The sequence below is a fragment of the Sardina pilchardus genome, chromosome 21 (genome assembly GCF_963854185.1).
Source record: "Sardina pilchardus chromosome 21, fSarPil1.1, whole genome shotgun sequence".
Classification (NCBI taxonomy): Eukaryota; Metazoa; Chordata; class Actinopteri; order Clupeiformes; family Clupeidae; genus Sardina; species Sardina pilchardus.
Genome location: NC_085014.1, coordinates 30,215,022 through 30,235,623, shown reverse-complemented (window position 1 = coordinate 30,235,623; position 20,602 = coordinate 30,215,022). Strand labels below are relative to the sequence as shown.

General features: G+C 40.7%; 1 protein-coding gene and 1 long non-coding RNA gene across 2 annotated transcripts in view; both read left to right on the top strand.

Moving 5' to 3' along the window:
* LOC134068821 (dual specificity protein kinase CLK1-like) overlaps positions 1-15,233 on the top strand; it is a 60,183-nt gene extending 44,950 nt beyond the window's left edge. Inside the window, exons 6-11 of the mRNA XM_062524599.1 lie at positions 1,358-1,452; positions 1,617-1,746; positions 7,549-7,631; positions 7,737-7,816; positions 14,395-14,485; positions 14,614-15,233. Of these exons, the coding sequence (XP_062380583.1) occupies positions 1,358-1,452; positions 1,617-1,746; positions 7,549-7,631; positions 7,737-7,816; positions 14,395-14,485; positions 14,614-14,760 (626 nt within the window). The 3' untranslated portion in view covers positions 14,761-15,233. The remainder of the gene's footprint in view (positions 1-1,357; positions 1,453-1,616; positions 1,747-7,548; positions 7,632-7,736; positions 7,817-14,394; positions 14,486-14,613) is intronic.
* Positions 15,234-17,363: 2,130 nt separating this feature from the next.
* On the top strand, positions 17,364-19,179 carry LOC134069091 (uncharacterized). The gene is made up of 4 exons (XR_009936769.1): positions 17,364-17,641; positions 17,767-18,171; positions 18,311-18,422; positions 18,652-19,179. It is a non-coding gene; the product is annotated as an uncharacterized LOC134069091 (long non-coding RNA).
* Positions 19,180-20,602: the final 1,423 nt, after the last annotated feature.

The following is a 20,602-nucleotide window of genomic DNA, read 5'->3' as shown; positions in this document are numbered from 1 at the left end:
GTTACTGGTATTTCACTTGTGCAATGACAGTTAAGTTGAATATACTCGAATCTAAAAACTCAGAAATATGAAAAAAAAAAAAAAGAAAGAAATCCATGGCATGACCTCTTCCTGACTGAGTGTGACCCTCATTGAAAAGTCAAACTGGAACTGACATGTCATGCTGATACCTTTTGCTCTTCTCAACTTCTCGATTTTAGAAGTTTTATACCGATGCTAAAAATTTTGCGGCTGGTGCTACAAATCTTAGAAGTTACATCTGGCCCTTTGAGGGCAACCATTGTGCTGATGTCGCCCTCGGTGAAAATGAGTTTGACACCCTTGATATAAGCCATCATACCCCATTCTGCAACATGTTCTTGACTCAACAAATTAGTGGTCAGAAAACCATTTTATATTAAGTTGACATGCAGTTAAGTGATTATGTTTTATTTTACATTTATTACATATTTTGAATGCTTTAAGTAGTTTTCAAGTTTTTATTTATTTCAACTTAATTTTGTTGACCATAGCAGAAAATGTTTCAAGGGGCCGAGATTATTTATGTCTGGCATTGCCATTGTCCGCATTTTTCCCATTAAAAATAATGTTCGAATGAAATCAATGCATTTCTTTAGTAATAGTCTGCATCAGTCTATGCTAGCAGCAAGTAGAATGGAGAAAAACATGAAATATTTAAATATCGCAAGTTATATAGTTATCGCAGTACTCAATAATGTTATCGCATATCGCATGTTTTCCTAATATCGTGCAGCCCTAAGACAGACAGACAGACAGACAGACGCACGCCGGTCCCCGATGAAAACATATACCTCCTTGGCGGAGGTAAATAATATTATTTATTATTTCCGTTCACCCACTTTTTTAAGACGCCTCTTCTCCTAGAGCGTTTGAGCTATCAACGCGGTTCCAACACTAAAAAATCAGGCCCGATCCGGTGTATTATTCCAGTTATTTTCGGGTGGCTGCCGGTTGTCGTTTTTCCGGTATTCCCGTTTTCCGCCGGTTTTCGGTCCCATTAAAATGAATGGGGAAATTATTTTTTTGGTATTTTTTTTGCAGCCTGTGTTTTTTAACAGTAGAGCTTTGAAAAAAACAGATAGAGCTTTGAAAATGTGTGTAAGCAATTGAAATAAACTGTAAGGTATCAAAACAGTGTTGTTTTAGAATTTTCGAACGAAACGGACGATAAATGGCAATGTTATGATATATTGTTTTTAAACTGATATCATTGCAAGCAATGGTTTTTATACTGTATCTAAGGTTTGGAATATTGTTTTTACTATTGTGGGTTGTGTGTTAACATTTGTAAATAATGCAAAAACTAACAGGTATTTTTTATGTGCCTTCTACATAGTCCTACACAAAAACAAGTTGACTCATACTGATCTGAAACCGGAGAACATTCTCTTTGTGGATTCAGACTATGCTGTCCAATACTATTGGAAAGACGTAAGACTGCAATTTTCCACTGTTCTACTAAAATATTGATGCAATGGTTGGCAAGTTAAGATTATAAAAACATATTTACATTTACAAAGTAGCAAACCTGTTTTCAGAGGTATAGTTTTGATTGAAATTGTAATGATCTACTCTCAGCTTTGGTGTTCTTACAGAAATGGAGTGAATCGACCCTGAACATGCCAGAAGTGAAAGTAGTCGACTTCGGGAATGCAACGTTTGATCATCAGTACCATTCATCTGTGGTATCTACCCGTCATTACCGTGCTCCAGAGGTCATTCTAGGTAAAGGATTGATTTGATCTAATATCTGTTCCTTTTAAAAAAAAAATTTTTTAAAAAGTAACATGGCAACACACACACGGACACACACACACACACACACACACACACACACTCCCCTACACATAGTCCGGCAGCCCAGAGCCTTTTGATCAAACGAAACGAGTACCAACGTTTGAGCACAGGGGCATCCAGGAGATGACCTCTCCTATGAAGATATGGATGTCTGCCGGAGCCCCACTGCTGCGTTTGGCCCCAGGGGGCCTCAAAGAGGGGTGAAAAAATGCGTTCGATCAAACATTCAAAAGTACCATTTCAAACCAATCTGATATGAACAAGCAGGTCACACAGAGTACTGAATGGCCCCTGCCAGACAAATTATCTGCTGCGAAGGGCCCGGCAGACACCAAAAAAGGGCCCCTCAGATATGGCTTCGATCAAACGAAGGAGGTACCACACGAAACCACCTTGAAATGAAAAAGCACATCCCACTGAACCCAAAAATCACCATGCCAGACAAATGACTTGCTGCAAAGGGTCCGCCAGACACCCCTCAAATGCGGCCCCAATATACAATATTGTACAATTGACATAGATTAAATGTTGAGAGTACCACTTCAAAAAGATTCTGAAACAATCGTGGACATCCACAGAGTACAACCAACAGCATGCCAGACACATTGTCTGCTGCTTAAGGTCCACCAGACACCCCTGAAATAGTCTCCACATACTATATTGATTCACCTACAGTATAGTACTGTACATAATGAGAGAACATGACACTACAAAATCGTCAGACTACAACATTCACTGACTGAGCACAAGTGCACTATAATGTAGGTTCACTAGTTTGCCCATCAGTATGATTGTTATGCTTGTGTGTAACGTTAAACGCATGTTTGGCTAGGTAGCTGGCCGTGGTCCTGGAATGCCTGAAGCTGAGGCAGTAGCTTGTAGCTGAGTGAGTTAATGGCTGTCAATCATCCCCAAGGGCTCCTCCCAAACTTTGTTTAGAAAACATCATTTACTTGGCATTACACTTACAATTCATTTAGAGACATATATTAAAGGGCTATACTGTAGCTTATGGCCTGGGAAGGACAGATTAACTGCAAAGTTCACAGCTATATTGTATGCATTACTGTATATGAGTATAACTGCTGTTTAGTATCTGTTAAAGTATAAATAATTCTCAGAAATCCTGTTCACACTTTGACATTTTAATTATAAACAAAAGTCACTAAAGGAGCTATGTAACATAGATATTGATTATATTTGTTCCAACCCATTGAAATGTACAGTAGCAGACCTACAGTATAGCTAATTTGGCCCACTACTAGGTACCAATTGTGTGAATACTGACAAGTAATGTTGAATAATAACATAAAATAGTCGATTACAGAATTTTGGATGATATGCATTCACATTTCATTTTCACTTTCTGAGTCATCAGTCCATGGCTTTTCAGAACCATCATCATCACTGTCTTCTGCTCTGTTGCTCTGATGACCCTCCAGTTCCTTTTCTTGCAAGATGTCATCTGGAATGGCAGGTCCTTGGAACCATTCAGGAGTGTAGACTCCGTTAGTTAGCTGCCACCCAAAATCAACAGGATCTAAATCTAGATTTGGATTTGGGGTGTCAGCATTTCCCCAAACATTGCTGATGAAGTGGGCACGCTGTATTTTTTTATGCACGGTCTTTGCACAAGGAGGTAGTAATGCACAGTCAATCCTCTTTACATTGACCATTGAGTTTTCCTAAAAGGAGAGAGACAGAGAGAGGGAGAGGGACAGGGCCATTAACTGTCTATGCTCACTCAGACACAATTTTTTTTAAACCTGATTAGTATTACCTGATTAAGATTACCAGTCATCTGGATCAGTTTGGTGTGTCTGGCTTCGTTGACATTATTCACATTTCCCTTCATCCCATAGAGGGAACAAATTAACTGTTCTGCTTTACACTGATTTGGTTCCTCTGTGGACGACAGTTTGCTGAAGAACTGGATCAGCGTCCCTGTAGTGTCTTTCTGCAGAACCTCAAGTGCCTTCACTTTGCCCTTTCTGTAAAATGCTGAGGTGAAGTCACTGCCTGTAAAGGCATGAAGGCCTGGCATTGCTGCAGCTAGTCCTTTCTGTGTTGATTCCAGGGTATTGGCTATGCTGTTGACATCAATATGTCGGCGGTCATTTCCTGACCCACAATCCATGATAATGTGACCGTATGACGGATCCTTGTGACTTTCCTTGTGCCTTCCCAGCATTCCAAGGAGAATGACCATGACATCAGTATCAGAGGCTCTGACTATGACATTTCCTGTAGCATTTGCTGCATGGAATGCCAGGAGTGTATCAGCTTCTTCATGCCTACTTTGGAGATGAGCTGGATATTCCACTAACACCTTGAGGTCAAACTCGCTGAAAGTAAATTGAGCACAGATGCCTCCGTGAGAGACTACCAGTATCTTCTTGGCAAGGATTGGTCCAAATATGTCTTTTTGCCATTCCTTAATAAGAAACATAGCCAACTGATTTTTGAAAATGCCATTATGCAGTAGCTTCTGACAGCTCTGTTTTGGTGCTTGCTGCAGGACCAGTGATGACAAAGGGACGGTCATCTGCTCCACGCAGCTTTCTCTCACTCTCCTTCAGGGACCCAGGTTGGTATGTGTCAAATAAGACATGAATCTCATTCCCTTTACTGGCACAGACATATGTGAGGAGTTTTCTGGCAAGGTCTCCATATGATGTTATCTTTCCAATGGCATATAAGAAGGAATGAATCAGGAGCCCCCCATCTATAAGTGTTACATTGATCTGTGGTAAAGTTGTGTCTGTGAAACCGTCCTGTAGCATTTCAAGTTTTCTGAGCAACTTGCTCTTGTCTGTCTTGAGGCTTGATCCATCGGAGTGTGTAATGGACAGTGGATACTCTGTAATTGGGAAGCTCATAATATGTCTGAGGTTAGAGGTCGTCTTCTGTGAAATCATGACAAGAAGATGAATGAATACATCTCTCATGCTATCAGCCACAGACTTATCCTTTGTAGTAGTTTGCCTCCTCTTTAGGTTTTCTTTTGCAAAATTTGAAACTTTTCTTCTTGGGATGGGCTTCAAAAACCTTTTCTTGTCTGCCACACATTCCTCTTGGAACTTCACACACAGTTCATGGCCAGTAGAAAGGCTTCCAGTCAGATACTCCTGGGTCTCCTGTGATGCTGCTCTTCCCGTAGCTATATTCAGGAGATATGGAGATGTTGTTGCTGGAGAAGAAAAGGGGTCACATGACTCTGTAATGGCATTGATCAAGGCATCCCTATGGTGACTGTCTTTCTGTATTCTACAGGCCTGAAGCTGTTTAACAGGCTGTTCCTCTGCCTCCAATCCTGTCAGACTCCGCAACTCTGTCACAGACATTCCTCGCTGACCTGAAGTAATACACCATCTTCTTATTGCATTATGTGAATGAGTGAACCTCACAATGCCCCTCATGGGTGATGCTGCATCTCTATTTACTGTTTGCTCCAAGGTCAAGTCAATTGCTGTTCTGGCAAAGTGTTTTCCAGTCCGTCTGATTGAGAAGGCCCCGGATTGTAGAACCTTTCGACTCTCTGGTCCTGCAGTCATGAGCTGGTTCAGAAAGAGTACCCCCCAACGGGCGTAGTTGGGGCGATTTAACCCAAAGAAGATGTCAATTATGCTTGGCAGTACAGATATGTAATTGTCCACATCATTTGTGCGCAGTGCACGCATGAGTTCTCTATGAACCCGATTGATCATGAAGACATACATGGTCCAGTACTGGGCAGTTGGGCCAAATTGCCCATTCAGGAGCTCTATGAAGAACTTCTCATATTGCTTCATATGATCAACCAACAGTGGTTGGGATGACAGAAACTGTTTTTGGAGTGTGACATCTTCGGGAGCATTTGTTAGAATGTCCTTGACATCGTCAAGCCTGTCATGGGGGATGGTGGACTTGAAATAGTCATAAATCTTTCGCTCCATGGCAAGCGCAACAATGTCATGAATCCTGACACATCGGTTGTAGTATTTGCCACGTAGGAAACCAATCAGTGATCCTTCAGCCAGTATACCACATTCTGTAAGCAGATGTTCCATGCCACTCTCATTGATGAATGTGCCAATGGCTCCAAAGAAGGCCAGTTCTAAATGGAAATTGCCAAGCATAATGAGGAGCTTGTCAAACAGGGGTGCATCTAAGGCTTGGATGGAGTATGCTTTTAGTGCTACTGCTAAGTCATATGTGACTACACCATATTCCTGACCAGTCTCAATAGCTACATCCATTGTCCTTTTCATTGTTTCCATCACAACATCATTCCGGGTTGGTGGGGCATTTATTGGATCCATATACCATATCCTTTGTCGTGGTAATTGATCTGTGACAAACATAGAGTAGAATCCAGGGAAAGGGGGAAATGGCCTTGCCACTTCTGACTGGTGCAACCAAGCAAAATCAATGATTTGTAGAGTAGGAACTGATGGTGGTGATGTATTGGGTGATAAATCAAAACAAGCTTTCTTAAGCTGTTTGTAGTATGGTACAATTTCACGTTCCTTCCCATCAAACTGGCGTCTTTTCCTCTGACTTCGGACAGCTGTTATACTAGGCCCAAGGTTTACATTTGTGCTTACAGTATCATGTATATTCTGATAGCAGATTCCCACTGTAGCATGCAGAGTGTTTTTTCCATCAATGGTATCCATATTGACATCATAGTTATCCCATGCAAGTCCTGTGCCTAGGTTGGGATTCAGGTCTACACCAGCAGGAGTGTCTCGGCCGTTTTCCTCAACTGAATATGCAAATTCAGTCTCCAATGCCTTGACCTCATCGTAACTTATTGAATTTCCGAAACGATTCAGCATGCGCAATATCAATTTTGAGCCAGTTAAAGTTCCAACTCCCAATCCAAGCACAGTGTGTTTCCACGGTCTTACAGCACCTCTAGATACATTGAACACAGCATCCGATGACATAGCCATCACTTTCCGATCCACTGCCTCTATGTTGTCACTGCCAGCAGGCTCACGAATGCCACAAAGGAGTGTTTTGTAAAATATCAACAGCTCCTCTGGTAGAGCAGGTGAACATTCTTTGAGTGCTGCTAAAGACGTGGTACTCTCAACATTTAATCTATGTCAATTGTACAATATTGTATATTGGGGCCGCATTTGAGGGGTGTCTGGCGGACCCTTTGCAGCAAGTCATTTGTCTGGCATGGTGATTTTTGGGTTCAGTGGGATGTGCTTTTTCATTTCAAGGTGGTTTCGTGTGGTACCTCCTTCGTTTGATCGAAGCCATATCTGAGGGGCCCTTTTTTGGTGTCTGCCGGGCCCTTCGCAGCAGATAATTTGTCTGGCAGGGGCCATTCAGTACTCTGTGTGACCTGCTTGTTCATATCAGATTGGTTTGAAATGGTACTTTTGAATGTTTGATCGAACGCATTTTTTCACCCCTCTTTGAGGCCCCCTGGGGCCAAACGCAGCAGTGGGGCTCCGGCAGACATCCATATCTTCATAGGAGAGGTCATCTCCTGGATGCCCCTGTGCTCAAACGTTGGTACTCGTTTCGTTTGATCAAAAGGCTCTGGGCTGCCGGACTAACATGTTAACATGTGCATCGTCTGTAACAGGGGTGATTTATAGAACTCATTTAAATGACCATGTACATTTTTAATTAAACAACAAAACACCCTGTGTTGGGCAGCATCTCTCCACCTGTACTGGCTACTAATGTAAAAGCAGGCAGGATCGTTTACTTGCTTTGTCATTGCAGAGTTAGGCTGGAATCAAGCTTGTGATGTCTGGAGTCTGGGCTGCATTCTCTTAGAGTATTATCTGGGATCAACAGTCTTCCAGGTAAGAGTCAAGGAACTGAATCACAGTGTCATAATCCATTTTCCACTCTTTATGCCATTGCATTAATTTACTGTAAATGTATGCTTTATGTCATGACCTCTACAGACACACAGCAATAGAGAGCACCTGGCCATGATGGAAAGAGTCCTTGGTCCCATCCCTACACACCTTCTACAGAAAACCAGGCAAGTTATGTGTTAAGATTTGTTGTTGAAAGAAAATTGCAGTTGACAGCTTTCTCAGTGTTGAGGTCAGATATATCTGAATTATGACTGCTGTGAAGAATTATGAGTTCTGTCATTGACAACATTACTGTTCTCTAATTCGTGGAACCTTGTTGAACGCGCACAAACTCTAGTTTAGGTAACACAGTGTTGACTAACCAACATCCAAATCACTGTCGCAGTAGCCTACTGTTTAAAATCAGTTTTTGTACAACTTTGCATCAGGGTCCTGTCTGCCCAGTTTGAACTAGCGGACATTTCCATGAACACCATATTCTTCTTTATTTGGAATAGTGACAATATTCAATATTCAGATTGTGTGTGAGTCATGTGCTTTATTCCAGGTACCATAACCAGATTAAGATCATAATCTGTTTGCTAAAAACCCAAACAACACCCCTGATGTATGCCTCTTTACTGGAATAGTGGCATGCAGAGCCATAGAAAGAGAGACACTCTTTGAAGTCGCCGCCACATGATCAAAAGTTCCAAAAAACCTGCACTGAATGGTTAAGTAAGGGATAACGGCTGACGAGGTGACCGGTTCGATGGAAATAATGGCTAGGTGGAGTAGAGGTTTAGAACTCTGGCGATGTGCAAAGCACGGAGACGGAGTTGTCTCCGCCTAGCCATTATTTTCATCGAGCCGGTCACCTCGTCAGATGTTTTTATGTATTAAAATAGCCCCACATCATCACATACCCTTCACCATAGCTAGAGACTGGCATGGTGCTTTTTCCAGTTAGCCTATTAGCCTGTTTGATTTGCATTGAGCTCAATGAGCATCAAACAGGCTAATAGGCTAACTGGAAAAAGCACCATGCCAATCTCTAGCTATGGTGAAGGGTATGTGATGATGTGGGGCTATTTTAATTCCAAAGGCCAAGGGAACTTTATCAGGATGCATAATATCCTCGATCCATGAAATAGCTGGCCTTTAAAAATAAAAACATATAAAAAATCCTCCTGCTCCTATGGGAATTTAACATAGGGGTCAATTACTTATGCTCCCTGTATTTAAGGAAGAACATTTATCTATTTACGATACATTCTTCAATCACAAAGAAAATTAGTGTCCTTAGCGGTTTGATTTTTACTCATTTTTTGAATTAAAGCATTACAATCAATTCTCAAAAGATGATTTTATATTCCTCTTTTTAGTCAACTTTAGCATGGGTATGAATACTTACTATACCCACTGTATTTGAAACATAGGTGATAACAGAAACTTATATCAGGGGTTTAATTTCTGTAGCAGTAAGTAACATAAACAATCACATTAAACAGTCATACAAACAGCCACACTGTTGTTCATTCCAGGCCGGAGGGCCGCCTGTGTGCGTGTGAGTATGTAACACGTGTGTGTGTACGTGTGAAACTGGCGCGTGTCTGTGATTTACGTAGCAGAGTCTGGGAGGGAACGATGTCCTTTGGTTAAGCAACAGTCCATACAATATAGTAACACAAAAGCAGCTGTCGTACACAGTCTCTCAAAACAGTTAACAAAATTCAATTCATTAATGGCCAACGATAACAAGCTAGTTGCTGTTACTAGTTCTAAATTGATGGTTGCTATGGCCAAAGGCCAGTCGTTAGTTCTAAATGGATGGTTGCTACGGCCAAAAGCCATTAGTTTTATCTCTCCCGTTGTCAAGCAGGCATATCCCAAGATTCTGATGAACTTTAACTATGAAAGATCGCTATTTTTATAGCCTACATGCCATCCAACTACAGTAGCTACAATCCACCTCCATCATATGCTACAATGTTGCCATGTTCTGAAAGTCTGTGTTTCAGCTTGGATGCAACGTGACAGTTAATTTAAACTTCGCAATGAGTTTGCCGAATTAATATTCAAGTGTGATACGGGCAACACATTGGAACTACTTCAAAGGTAGCAGGTTATACAAAGTTAATGGCCACCCCATCAGCCAATCAGAGAAGAGAATTCCATTGTTGAGGGAGATAAATCGCAGGAAGGTTGGATCTACTTCTGGATGCTGGAGTGTGTAATCAACTAGATGTACCGCATAGCGGTACACAATATGATCGCCGCTCAGTTCTGGACGTTCTCTCCACAAAAATTAATTACGCTTGTCAACTGTCCTGTATCTCCTATTTGTGCAGTTTATATGCATATAGATCCTACTCTTGCAGCTCATGTGTATACAAATGAGTGTGTATGTTTGAGTTTGCTTTTGTGTATAAGAGTGCGTGTGTGCCCATAGCCCATTTTTTTCCTATGGAGGTCTATGGGAGTGTCACCACTATTTTATCTCCGCTCTGGTGGTATGTAAACACCTTACATGTTAAATGGCCCTTTTGGAATATTAATGTTCATGCAAGGATTTTCGGTAACTTGGATTGATGCTCTGACACTTGGCAAATGTGAAAAGTGTGGCAAAAAGTTTGCACTAGAGTGAAGATGAGGTCAATTTATGTTTGTATGAAATTTTAAATGTTATGATGGAATTTGTTGATGGATGAAAGCATCGCAATGCTCAAAGGAGTAGCCCAACAAACATGTGGCATTTGGGGAGCATTTTTTAATGGTGTGATGAAGGTCACACAAAACGAATAATTTAAAGGACGTTCCCAGAATGTCCACTTACAGTTATTTTACGTAACCTTTAGGGAACATTCCCTGATAGTTGTATAACCCTAAATCATAAAAAGTTGGACGGTGAGTAAAATGTGAATTAAAAACAGAATGTAATAATCTGCAAGTATCGTTAACTCATTAAGTTGTAAAAAAAAAAAGACAGACAACAATCATTTCGGACCCCTGAAATGAATGGGATGAGGCACATGCCAATTTTGCAGCGAACAGTAGGCCTATATGAAATATGTTGACAGAAATGCGAGGAAAAACTATTGTTAAAGGCTGGCTTACATTGTACGATTTTGGTCTGTTTTAACAGTCAGCGACTACATTTCCAAAATCGGAAATCTTGGGAGTTGTAGGCTACTGGAATCGCGGCGCGCTCCCGTCATCTAAAGCCTACCTTACATTGACAGACTTTGCAAAGATTTGGAAAAGAGTTTTGAAAGACTACTGTCTCAGACCCTCTCACATCTAAAGACAATTCATTGAGTTTCTAGTCACAGTGTAGTCACAGGCCAGTCTCAGATTAGGATTTTGCAAAGACTGTGGGTCACTATTTACAAGACTGCTGCTAGATTCCTTCAAATTATTTCCATCGTGCAATAGGCTACACGTCATCATTAACAGGAACTCACATGATAGCCTACTCATATCAAAGTAATTTTTTCGCGTTTCTGCAGCATTGTTTGATGTGTGACATCACTAACAGATATACAGTTGTTCTGTCACGTAGAACAGCCGACTAATAAATTATAAGAAATTAAAAAAACAAATACTCATATAGGCTACAGCTGTCGCCTATTTTGCCCCTTCCTGTTTTCGTGTTCGCACAAGGTTACTATGGTTTGTAATGTTCATGTCACTATTTGCATGAGCCACGACTGAAAAGATTTCCGATAATATCAAACATGTTTGATATTGTCGTAATGGCAAAACTAGAAGAAGACGGACTCTGACAGACTTAAAACCGCTAAGATTGGCACCTTACACTAAACGATTTAGATGACGGGAGCGCGCCGAGATTCTAGTAGGCTACAACTGCCAAGATTTCCGATTTTGGAAATGTAGTCGCCGACTGTTAAAACAGACCAAAATCATGCAATGTAAGCCAGCCTTTAGTTATCCAGGAGAGTTCATGGAAGAGTTTGTGGATGACAAGAAGGCAGCTTCAGCTGCTTTGTGATCGCTGAAGAGTTGTTTGTCTCCATCAACCGTGACACTCAAAGTGCAAGGATAGCGAAGGGAGTATTCCAGACCCATGTCCTTTAGTTTACGTTTAATTGTGTCAAAGGGTTTGCGCTTCCACGTCAAATTCGCGCTGTAGTCCGGGAAGATGAAGATGCGGCTACCGTTGAGGGATAGATCCTTTTTCCTTTTTTTTTCCAAAATCGAGCGGAAATCTTGGCAGTTGTAGGCCTAGGGGAGCGCCGGGTCAATTGAGACACTTTTCAGTTAAACGATCTTTTCAAAGATTACGTTATGTACACAAACATTTTTATCATGTGATCAACAACTCACATGTGTTGTGTCTTAGTTACAAGTGTAATTTAACACATATGTTGGATGATCGCGCTGTTTTCAAACTTTGAACGTAAGTTGACATTTGTCTCAAATGGCCCACCTATGCGTGTCGTTTGAGACACATAGGAGGGGCAATTAATACAGCATGTTTTAAACAGAAACTACTGACCTTACTCACGTTTTTATGAAGCATATCGGACAACATACTAGTGTACTCGTCATCCCGAAAATGTCACATTATTTCTCGCAATATAACTAGGTCAAACAAATATTTTTGTCCTGTGCGTAACTTCTGATCAAAAAAAAATCTACCGCATGTAATATTTGTTTACCTCACTTCGCTGAATATCTGTGGATTCATGTCATACACATGTTTTGTTCATTCAAAATATATGTTGTTCATTCAAACAAGTTGTTGTTAACTCAAATCAGTTGTTGTTCCTCGCAAAACAGTTATTAATTCGGTGATTTATACAGATATTGGTCGTGTAATGTGGCCACATCCGGGTTATAGCGTTAGGGACATTTAAACAGCTGTACCAATTGAACCTCCAGCGACTACTGACACTTAAACATGTTTTGCTTCTAAACTTCAAAACTATGACATTGCATACTTTAGGGTCTGTTTAAGTACGAATTCATCTGTTGTTTGATCATATTATTATTGCATGGCACCCAAAATAGAACTTTTGATCACAAAAAAACTACCGCATGTAAGATTTTACTTACCGTAGACGAAAACCGGTTCCCGCTAATAACTTTTGAATGGCGTGACGTAATTTCACGAGATTTGCCAGGATTGGTAGGTGTTATGTGCTAAACGTAGTGTCAAAATCTGACGGCTCAAGCTTGGATGGTTTTCGAGGAAATCGCTGTGTATCAATTGCCCCATGTCCCAATCGACCCGGCGCTCCCCTACTAGAATCTCGGCGCGCTCCCGTCATCTAAATCGTTTAGTGTAAGGTGCCAATCTTAGCGGTTTTAAGTCCATCAGAGTCCGTCTTTTTCTAGTTTTGCCGTTACGACAATGTCAAACGTGTTTGATATTATCGGAAGTCTTTTCAGTCGTGGCTCATGCAAATAGTGACGTGAACATTAAAGACCAATCGTGACCTATAGCTCCCAACACGAAATAGGAAGGGGCAAAATAGGCAACAGCTGTAGCTTATATGATTTTTGGTTATTTCATTTCTTATAAATTATTAGTCTAATTATTCTACGTGACAGAACAGCTCTATATCTGTTAGGGATGTCACACATGAAACAATGCTGCAGAAACGCAAAAAATTACTTTGATATGAGTAGGCTATCACGTGAGTTCCTGTTGATGATGACGTGTAGCCTAGTGCACGATGGAAATAATTTGAAGGAATCTAGCAGCAGTCTTGTAAATAGTGACCCACAGTCTTTGCAAAATCCTAATCTGAGACTGGCCTGTGACTAGACTGTGACTAAAAACTCAATGAATTGTCTTTAGATGTGAGAGGGTCTGAGACTGTAGTCTTTCAAAAATATTTTCCAAATCTTTGCAAAGTCTGTCAATGTAAGGTAGGCTTTAATCGTTCAGTGTAAGGTGCCAATCTTAGAGGTTTTAAGTCCGTCGGAGTCAGTCTTTTTCTAGTTTTGCCGTTTGTTTCATGTTCGATATTATCGGAAGTCTTTTCAGTCGTGGCTCATGCAAATAGTGACGTGAACATTAAAAACCAATAGTGACCTCGCTCCAACAGGAAACAGGAAGGGGCAAAATAGGCGACAGCTGTAGTTTATATGATTATTTGTTATTTCATTTCTTATAAATGATAAGTCTAATTATTCTACGTGACAGAACAGCTCTATATGTGTTAGGGATGTCACACATGAAACAATGCTGCAGAAACGCAAAAAAATGACTTTGATATGAGTAGCCTATCAGTTCCTGTTGATGATGACGTGTAGCCTAGTGCACGATGGAAATAATTTGAAGTTATCTAGTAGCAGTCTTGTAAATAGTGACCCATAGTCTTTGCAAAATCCTAATCTGAGACTGGCCTGTGACTAGACTGTGACTAGAAACTCGATGAATTGTCTTTAGATGTGAGAGGGTCTGAGACTGTAGTCTTTCAAAAATCTTTTCCAAATCTTTGCAAAGTCTGTCAATGTAAAGCCTACCTTACACTGACAAGATTTGGGAAAGATTCTTGAAAGATTGTAGTCTTTTGAGTAAAGCTTGAATGAGGAGCATTAGTTAAAAGACTACAGTCTTTCAAGAATCTTTCCCAAATCTTGTCAGTGTAAGGTAGGCTTAAGGTAGGCTTAATTTGTTAGGCTGGCAACATCAGCCAATGATTTTCAGGTAGTCTGCAAGCAGCCTTCCAGACACATCAGTATGAGCCTGAAGTATGCAACTTGGAATGAAAATCTAACTTTTTCCTAGGAGGAGGTGTTATGTCCATCGTAATCGACTGGATTGGGATGCACGTAGCTCCTCAGGAAGATGCGTCAGGAAACAATGCAAACCACTCAAGGTGAATCAGAAAACTCTGACGGCTAATTACTGATCTGAATTGAGCAACATTTCCATACCTCTAAATACAGTACATTGAGTATGTTGAAATTGAAGTATGTTGACTAAATTGTTGTCCCCCACTTTCAGGAATACATGACCTCTAGAGGCCCAGAGCATCGGCAGCTTTTTGACCTAATACAAAAGATGTTGGAGTATGATGTGACCCAGCGCATCACCCTTAATGAGGCTTTGTCACACCCCTTTTTTAAGAACATATGGAAAAGTAAAAAATGAAAGGCCTCTGGGAGGATTGAGATTTTTGATAAAGGCTGGTTGACAGATATATTCTCCTAGACAACAGACTTCTGAAGGCACTAAGGGGCAGATATGTTAGAAAACTCTGTGTAAATCAGTTTGCAGATTGTATGCCATGCCTTCTCATTTCATGTGGAATTAACTATTCATACACTTAATTCTGCCTCTAATTGTTTATTCTGTATCCACAATCAGTGAAAAACTGCTTCCTGAAGAACTTTACTCCTGAAGATCGTATTTGCCTCAATGTGGTTGTCATGGTTGAATGCTGAAAGGAAATGGGTGTCCTGCAAGGGTGGATATTTTAATCCTGTATCTAAATGAATATATCATGAGTAACCTTCTTCATAGATTTTGTTTTCTGTGCCACATGTCAGTAATGGACTGTGACCATAAAAACCTTTCCAATAAAATGACGGAATTGAGTATATTCCTTTTTTTTTCTCTGGGTCGGATTAGCAGTGTTTAACTGTTTGTTGCTCACTGTATGTGGTTGATTTCACTTGGCTGCATGGTTGAACCCTGCTTGACCTGCCGGCGAATATGGATTTATCCCCCTGCTTCCTGTCCACACCCTTTGGGTCCAACCACAAACTAGCTTATCCAAAAGACGCACCCAGAATGTTGGTCTGATTGGTTGAAGGACTATCCAAGCGTATGGAGTCATTTGAACTATGCCCATTGATCACGCCTCTTGTGCAGTAGAAATAAAGAGCAGACTCCCCAGCCTAATGTCAATTTATTTGTATAGCACTTTAAAAAACAAGTGCTGTAAAAAAACCGATCAGACAAACAAGAAACATACATATATAAGACAACAGAGGCTAGACGGAGCGGTGTAGTCGCCAACGTGCCCGTGACACCAAGACAAACAGACTGATTAAAAAATAACAAATCGCTACACAAAAATAAATAATGCCGTTCGGAGCGGCGTAATAGCCAGCGTACCCGTGGCACAAGACATATAAAGACAGACATCAAACAAAAATCAACAAACAATAAAGACAACATAGACAAACACTCATCTGGCGTAATAATCAAGGGAATTGCAAACGTACCATGGGCGCAGTGATATCTGAAAATAGTCCCCATAGGCAACAAGCAGGAAGTAGTGCATGATATCACTGCGCCCATGGTACGTTTACAATTCCCTTGATTATTACGGCAGATGAGAGCGTAGTTCCATGTAAAATCAGCCTAGAAAAACGGCACTTCTTATTGCACTTTCTAACTTGAGAAGAGACACGTTTTAAATGGGAAAATTACCAGAAATCTTAGTCACTTGTAAGCATGTTGCTAGCAGGCGAGAAGCTAATGGTCTAATCCGATTCAATGATCTATGCTAGGCTGAAGCTAAACGTTGTATCGTCAGACTCACGGAATGGCTGGATGAACGGGAAAAAGAAATATCGATTGTTTTGCTCGAGGGGAAGTGGGAAATTATCCCTTTAACAGATTGAGCTTAGTATGGTGATAGCCAGACTATGGCTGCGTTCAGACTACAGACGAATCTGATTCAAATCTGATTCCTTCTCATATATATTTTTAGGGCTGACTGTTCACACTGCCTTTAGCAAGTGTCCAAATCGGATATGGCTCTGTTCAGACTGGGTCATATTAGTAACAGATCTGACAGGTTGCTGTAGTAACGAAAACAAACGTTTCTGCCATCAGGAGTAAATACTTGCTAATTTGATGTGATTAAACATAGAAAAATAAAACTAGGTGAGTGTTCATTGAATGCATGCATGCGTGTGCGCATTTGCGCGACAGAAACCGAAACTAATCGGTGGCAAGCTCCGCTTCAAACTCTTGGAAGGCTATTTAATTATTTATACTTGGATTCTTGCAACTTCCATAGGAACAGAGCAGAGACTGTATCATGCACTATTTAGCATTGAGTATTGTTAAGTCCAATTTTAATATAACATGGTCAAAAGACATAGCTTTAAAGGAATAGTTCGGAATTTTGGACAGAGGACCTCATTTCCAACTTAGTCGGGGTGATATAGTAGGCTGGCGTAATAATCAAGGCAACTTGCAAACGTACCATAGGCGCAGTGATATCGTACGCAGCATCTGAAAATAGTCCCCATAGACAACAAGCAGTAGTAGTGCCAGTAGTTTGCAAGTTGCCTTGATTATTACGCCAGATGAGAGTGTAGTTCCATGTCAAATCAGCCTAGAAAAACACCAGGTTTCATTTTCAGTTGGTCTTATTGCACTTTCTAACTTGAGAGGAGACACGTTTTAAATGGGAAAATTACCAGAAATCTTAGTCACTGTTAAACATGAAGCTAGCAGGCGAGAAACTAATGGTCTAATCCGATTCAATGATCTACTGTATGCTAGACTGAAGCTAAAAGTTGTATCGCCAGACTCACCGAATGGCTGGATGAACGGGAACAAGGTAAATATCGATTGTTTTGCTCGAGGGGAGGTGGGAAATGAGCGTATTTCAAAAAATGGCGGAATATCCCTTTAACTAAACTGCAGTTTAGTATGGCCATTGTCATTAACAGACGTGTCAAGGATTTGAATGGGGGTATAATGCACTTTAGGTTGTGAAGGGTAGTGTTTGGCTTCATGTTCTTAATTTCATAGCCCTTATTTATCCCTTGTTTGATATACCTAATCTGCGCCGAACTATGTGTTTATTTAAAATGCATATGAGTGTAGTAGTGCTTCAGTGATGATCTTTTTATCTTCTGTGTGTTTTGCAACTTATTAATCTTAGTCTCCCTCTGTTCCCTCTGTTTACAGACATTGCATTGTGAGGACTGGTGCCCTGGGAACACTGAGCGCATTCTCGAAAATTCCAAATTTGTGCCACTTCCATACGAAGACAGCCCAGAATAATGTAGGTCCGGCCCTGCACACATTCACATACAAACAATTTACAGAATTACATATAGCATTATGATGTGTGCATTTATTTGTACGTTTATCCCCTCTCTTCCTTGTCTGTTTGTTATGATTGTGTAGTGGGCTCCATCAACCATCCCGGGTAAAGTCGGTCTGTCCTGATTGCACTACTTGTTAATTGATGACGTCTAGAAGCCATAGCTGCTTCCCTCAACGTGGCGTAAGTGTTAATGTGTTTTGAATGTATTTATTGGTACCATTGTGAGTGCTCTACTGTGAATGAATGCAGCTACTTAAAATACTATACTCTTGAAATATCCATGTTTACCATTGTGTTGGTGGTAATGTAAAGTGTTGTGAATATCTGCCAAACTGATCACATTCATTATTTCAAGTGTATTGTATAGAATGCATACTTATGTTAAATCCTATCTTTTATTGACGGAGCCCTCACAAATAAACTGATACCAGGAATTAACATACAGTAGATGGTGATGGTGGTGGTGGCAAGGGTGCCTTCACAAGGTAATTATAATATCTGTTTGTACATTTCATTGACTTGTCTTACTTATTTTTTAATGCTTCATTTTTTTAATCTTGCTCAACAATGACAAGGTGTATGACAATTGCTGTTTTATTTTTTGTTGCCATGTCACAATCTCAGTGTGGAGCCAAAGGCTGCTATTGCAAGTCAGATGGGGGACGATCGATGTAAGGCATCAGAAAGGTGGTGTACGTACAAAGGCTGGAGCTGCTGGAGACAGTGTTGCACTTAGGTATGATATCACACAGATACACTATTGCTCAGAACTGTGGGGTCACTTTGAAATATCCTTCCTATCAAAAGAAAAGCACCCGACATCTGCATTACTTATACTGTAACTATTGCATCTGACTTATAGGTTGCTAATGTGGGTATTTTTTTTATTTGTCACAAAAGATTACTAGTTTGAGTAGTTTGTATTAGTTATATTCATGGACAGGGCCTATTGTACTCTTTTACAGATACTTGATTTACTGCCGAAGGTACCATCAGAGCACCACCCTACCCCTGCAGGACCAGAAGAGGACGGACAGGGGGCCAACATTTTTTAACACTCTGACCATGGACTATTTAAACCATTGAGGTAACGCAGACGTCTGATCCCACTTGGCTAAAACAGAAGACTGAGGAGGAGTTTCTTTCCTCATGCCATTCGCATCCTGAGCACACATGCTACATTACATGGACTTGCCATACTGCACTTACACACTGCACTATTTACCCCCTGACTCATTCCGTGTCAAATCAGACAAGGTTATGCTGCACTGTCTCAGGCCTGTACAATATTTTTTTGTTCAATCCTATGTCTTCATATTATAATGTTTGTATGGCCTGCTCAATGATTTTCATTGAAAAGTGTTCATTAAAAGTTCAAATGGTATTTTCTTTGTTGTTGCTTTTATTGACCAGATCCAAAACATGTTGGTATAGGTCAGGTAAATCACAAATCAAATGTTCAAATGTACAATATCTTTCACTGTAAATTCACAGCAAATTGCTGGCTACTGAGTTGCATTGCTTTTACAGTAAAAATGAAAATATACAGTATGGTATTGTGATTATACACAACATGATACTGTAAATTCACTCCAAATTGCTGGCTACTAAATTGCATGACTTTTACAGTAAAAATTAAAATGTACAGTATGGTATTGTGATTATACACAACATGATGCTGTAAATTCACAGCAAATTGCTGGCTACTGAGTTGCTTGACTTTTACAGTAAAACATGAAATTCACAGTAATTTACTGTGAGATAGTACCGGTAAATTACTGTGAAAGTCATGCAATTAGTAGCCAGCAATTTACAGTAAATTCACAGTGAAACATTTTACAGTGTGCCTGCAGAGTTTAAATCCCGGGGCATTGATTGCCTGTGGTCTCGTCAAGGTCAACTCTTCCGGGGTTTAATGCGTAAGGGTCCTGCAGTGGTAGCCAGTGATGTGGAGTGTTTTTAATGTGTCCAGGGTTTTGCAGTGTTCGGAACGCGAGGGCAAGAGTGTCTGTGGTTTTGTCAAGGTCTACTATACTCGGGTTCCGGTGCCATAAAGGTCCTGCAGAACTACTGTGACATGGTAACCGGTGGTTGGTGGTTCCGTCAAGGTCCACTGTATATGTGTTTTTGTTTGTTTGTTTGCCCTTTCCCACTCGTCACTGGTCTAGCTGAGCAGTGTTCTGGAAGCAGCCCGTTCAGCACGTCTCTAGTATGTGACGCGGTACACGCTTAGTATGGCCTGGTACCCACAAAGGCAAATTTGGTATAAACATCTATATATTTTCTGAAATTAGACCTTCTAAGGATTAGCCTGACTCTCGCCAGACCCTTGTAGTTCCGCCATGCTCCACCAGAGGCGTTTCGCTGAGCTCCACACAAGGGTCTGGACGCGAGGGCAATCCAAACCCCTTCCAGTGATCAAAAAATGAGCAACCAATCAGGTGTGTTTGATTCAAATAACAATGGCGGCACGCAGCGAGGAGTCTTGTGCTGACATTGATTCTGCTATTTCAACCGTTTTGTCAAATCTATCGAGTATTCATTCTTTAAAAGATGAACAGATAATAGTTTTGAAGACATTTATTGGTGGCAAGGATGTTTTTACTCTTCTTCCGACCGGGTTTGGCAAGAGCTTGAAGAAGCCTAGCACGTCATTCAAGATAACAGGCAAGTGGTTTATCAAATCACATGCGAGGATGTTTTACAAGGACCCGCCTTCATAAATACATCTCCTATCGAGAAGTCCCAGATCCTTGTGTGAAGCAGACAGCGAACTACAGGATCTGGCGAAAGTCAGGTTAACTAAGGATTCCATTTCACCCCACTTTTACATATGCACAACTTATTGTTTTCACAGCCACACAATTTGAATTTCAACAGTGTGTGTCAATGGCATGCCTTTTAGGTGGCTCGGTA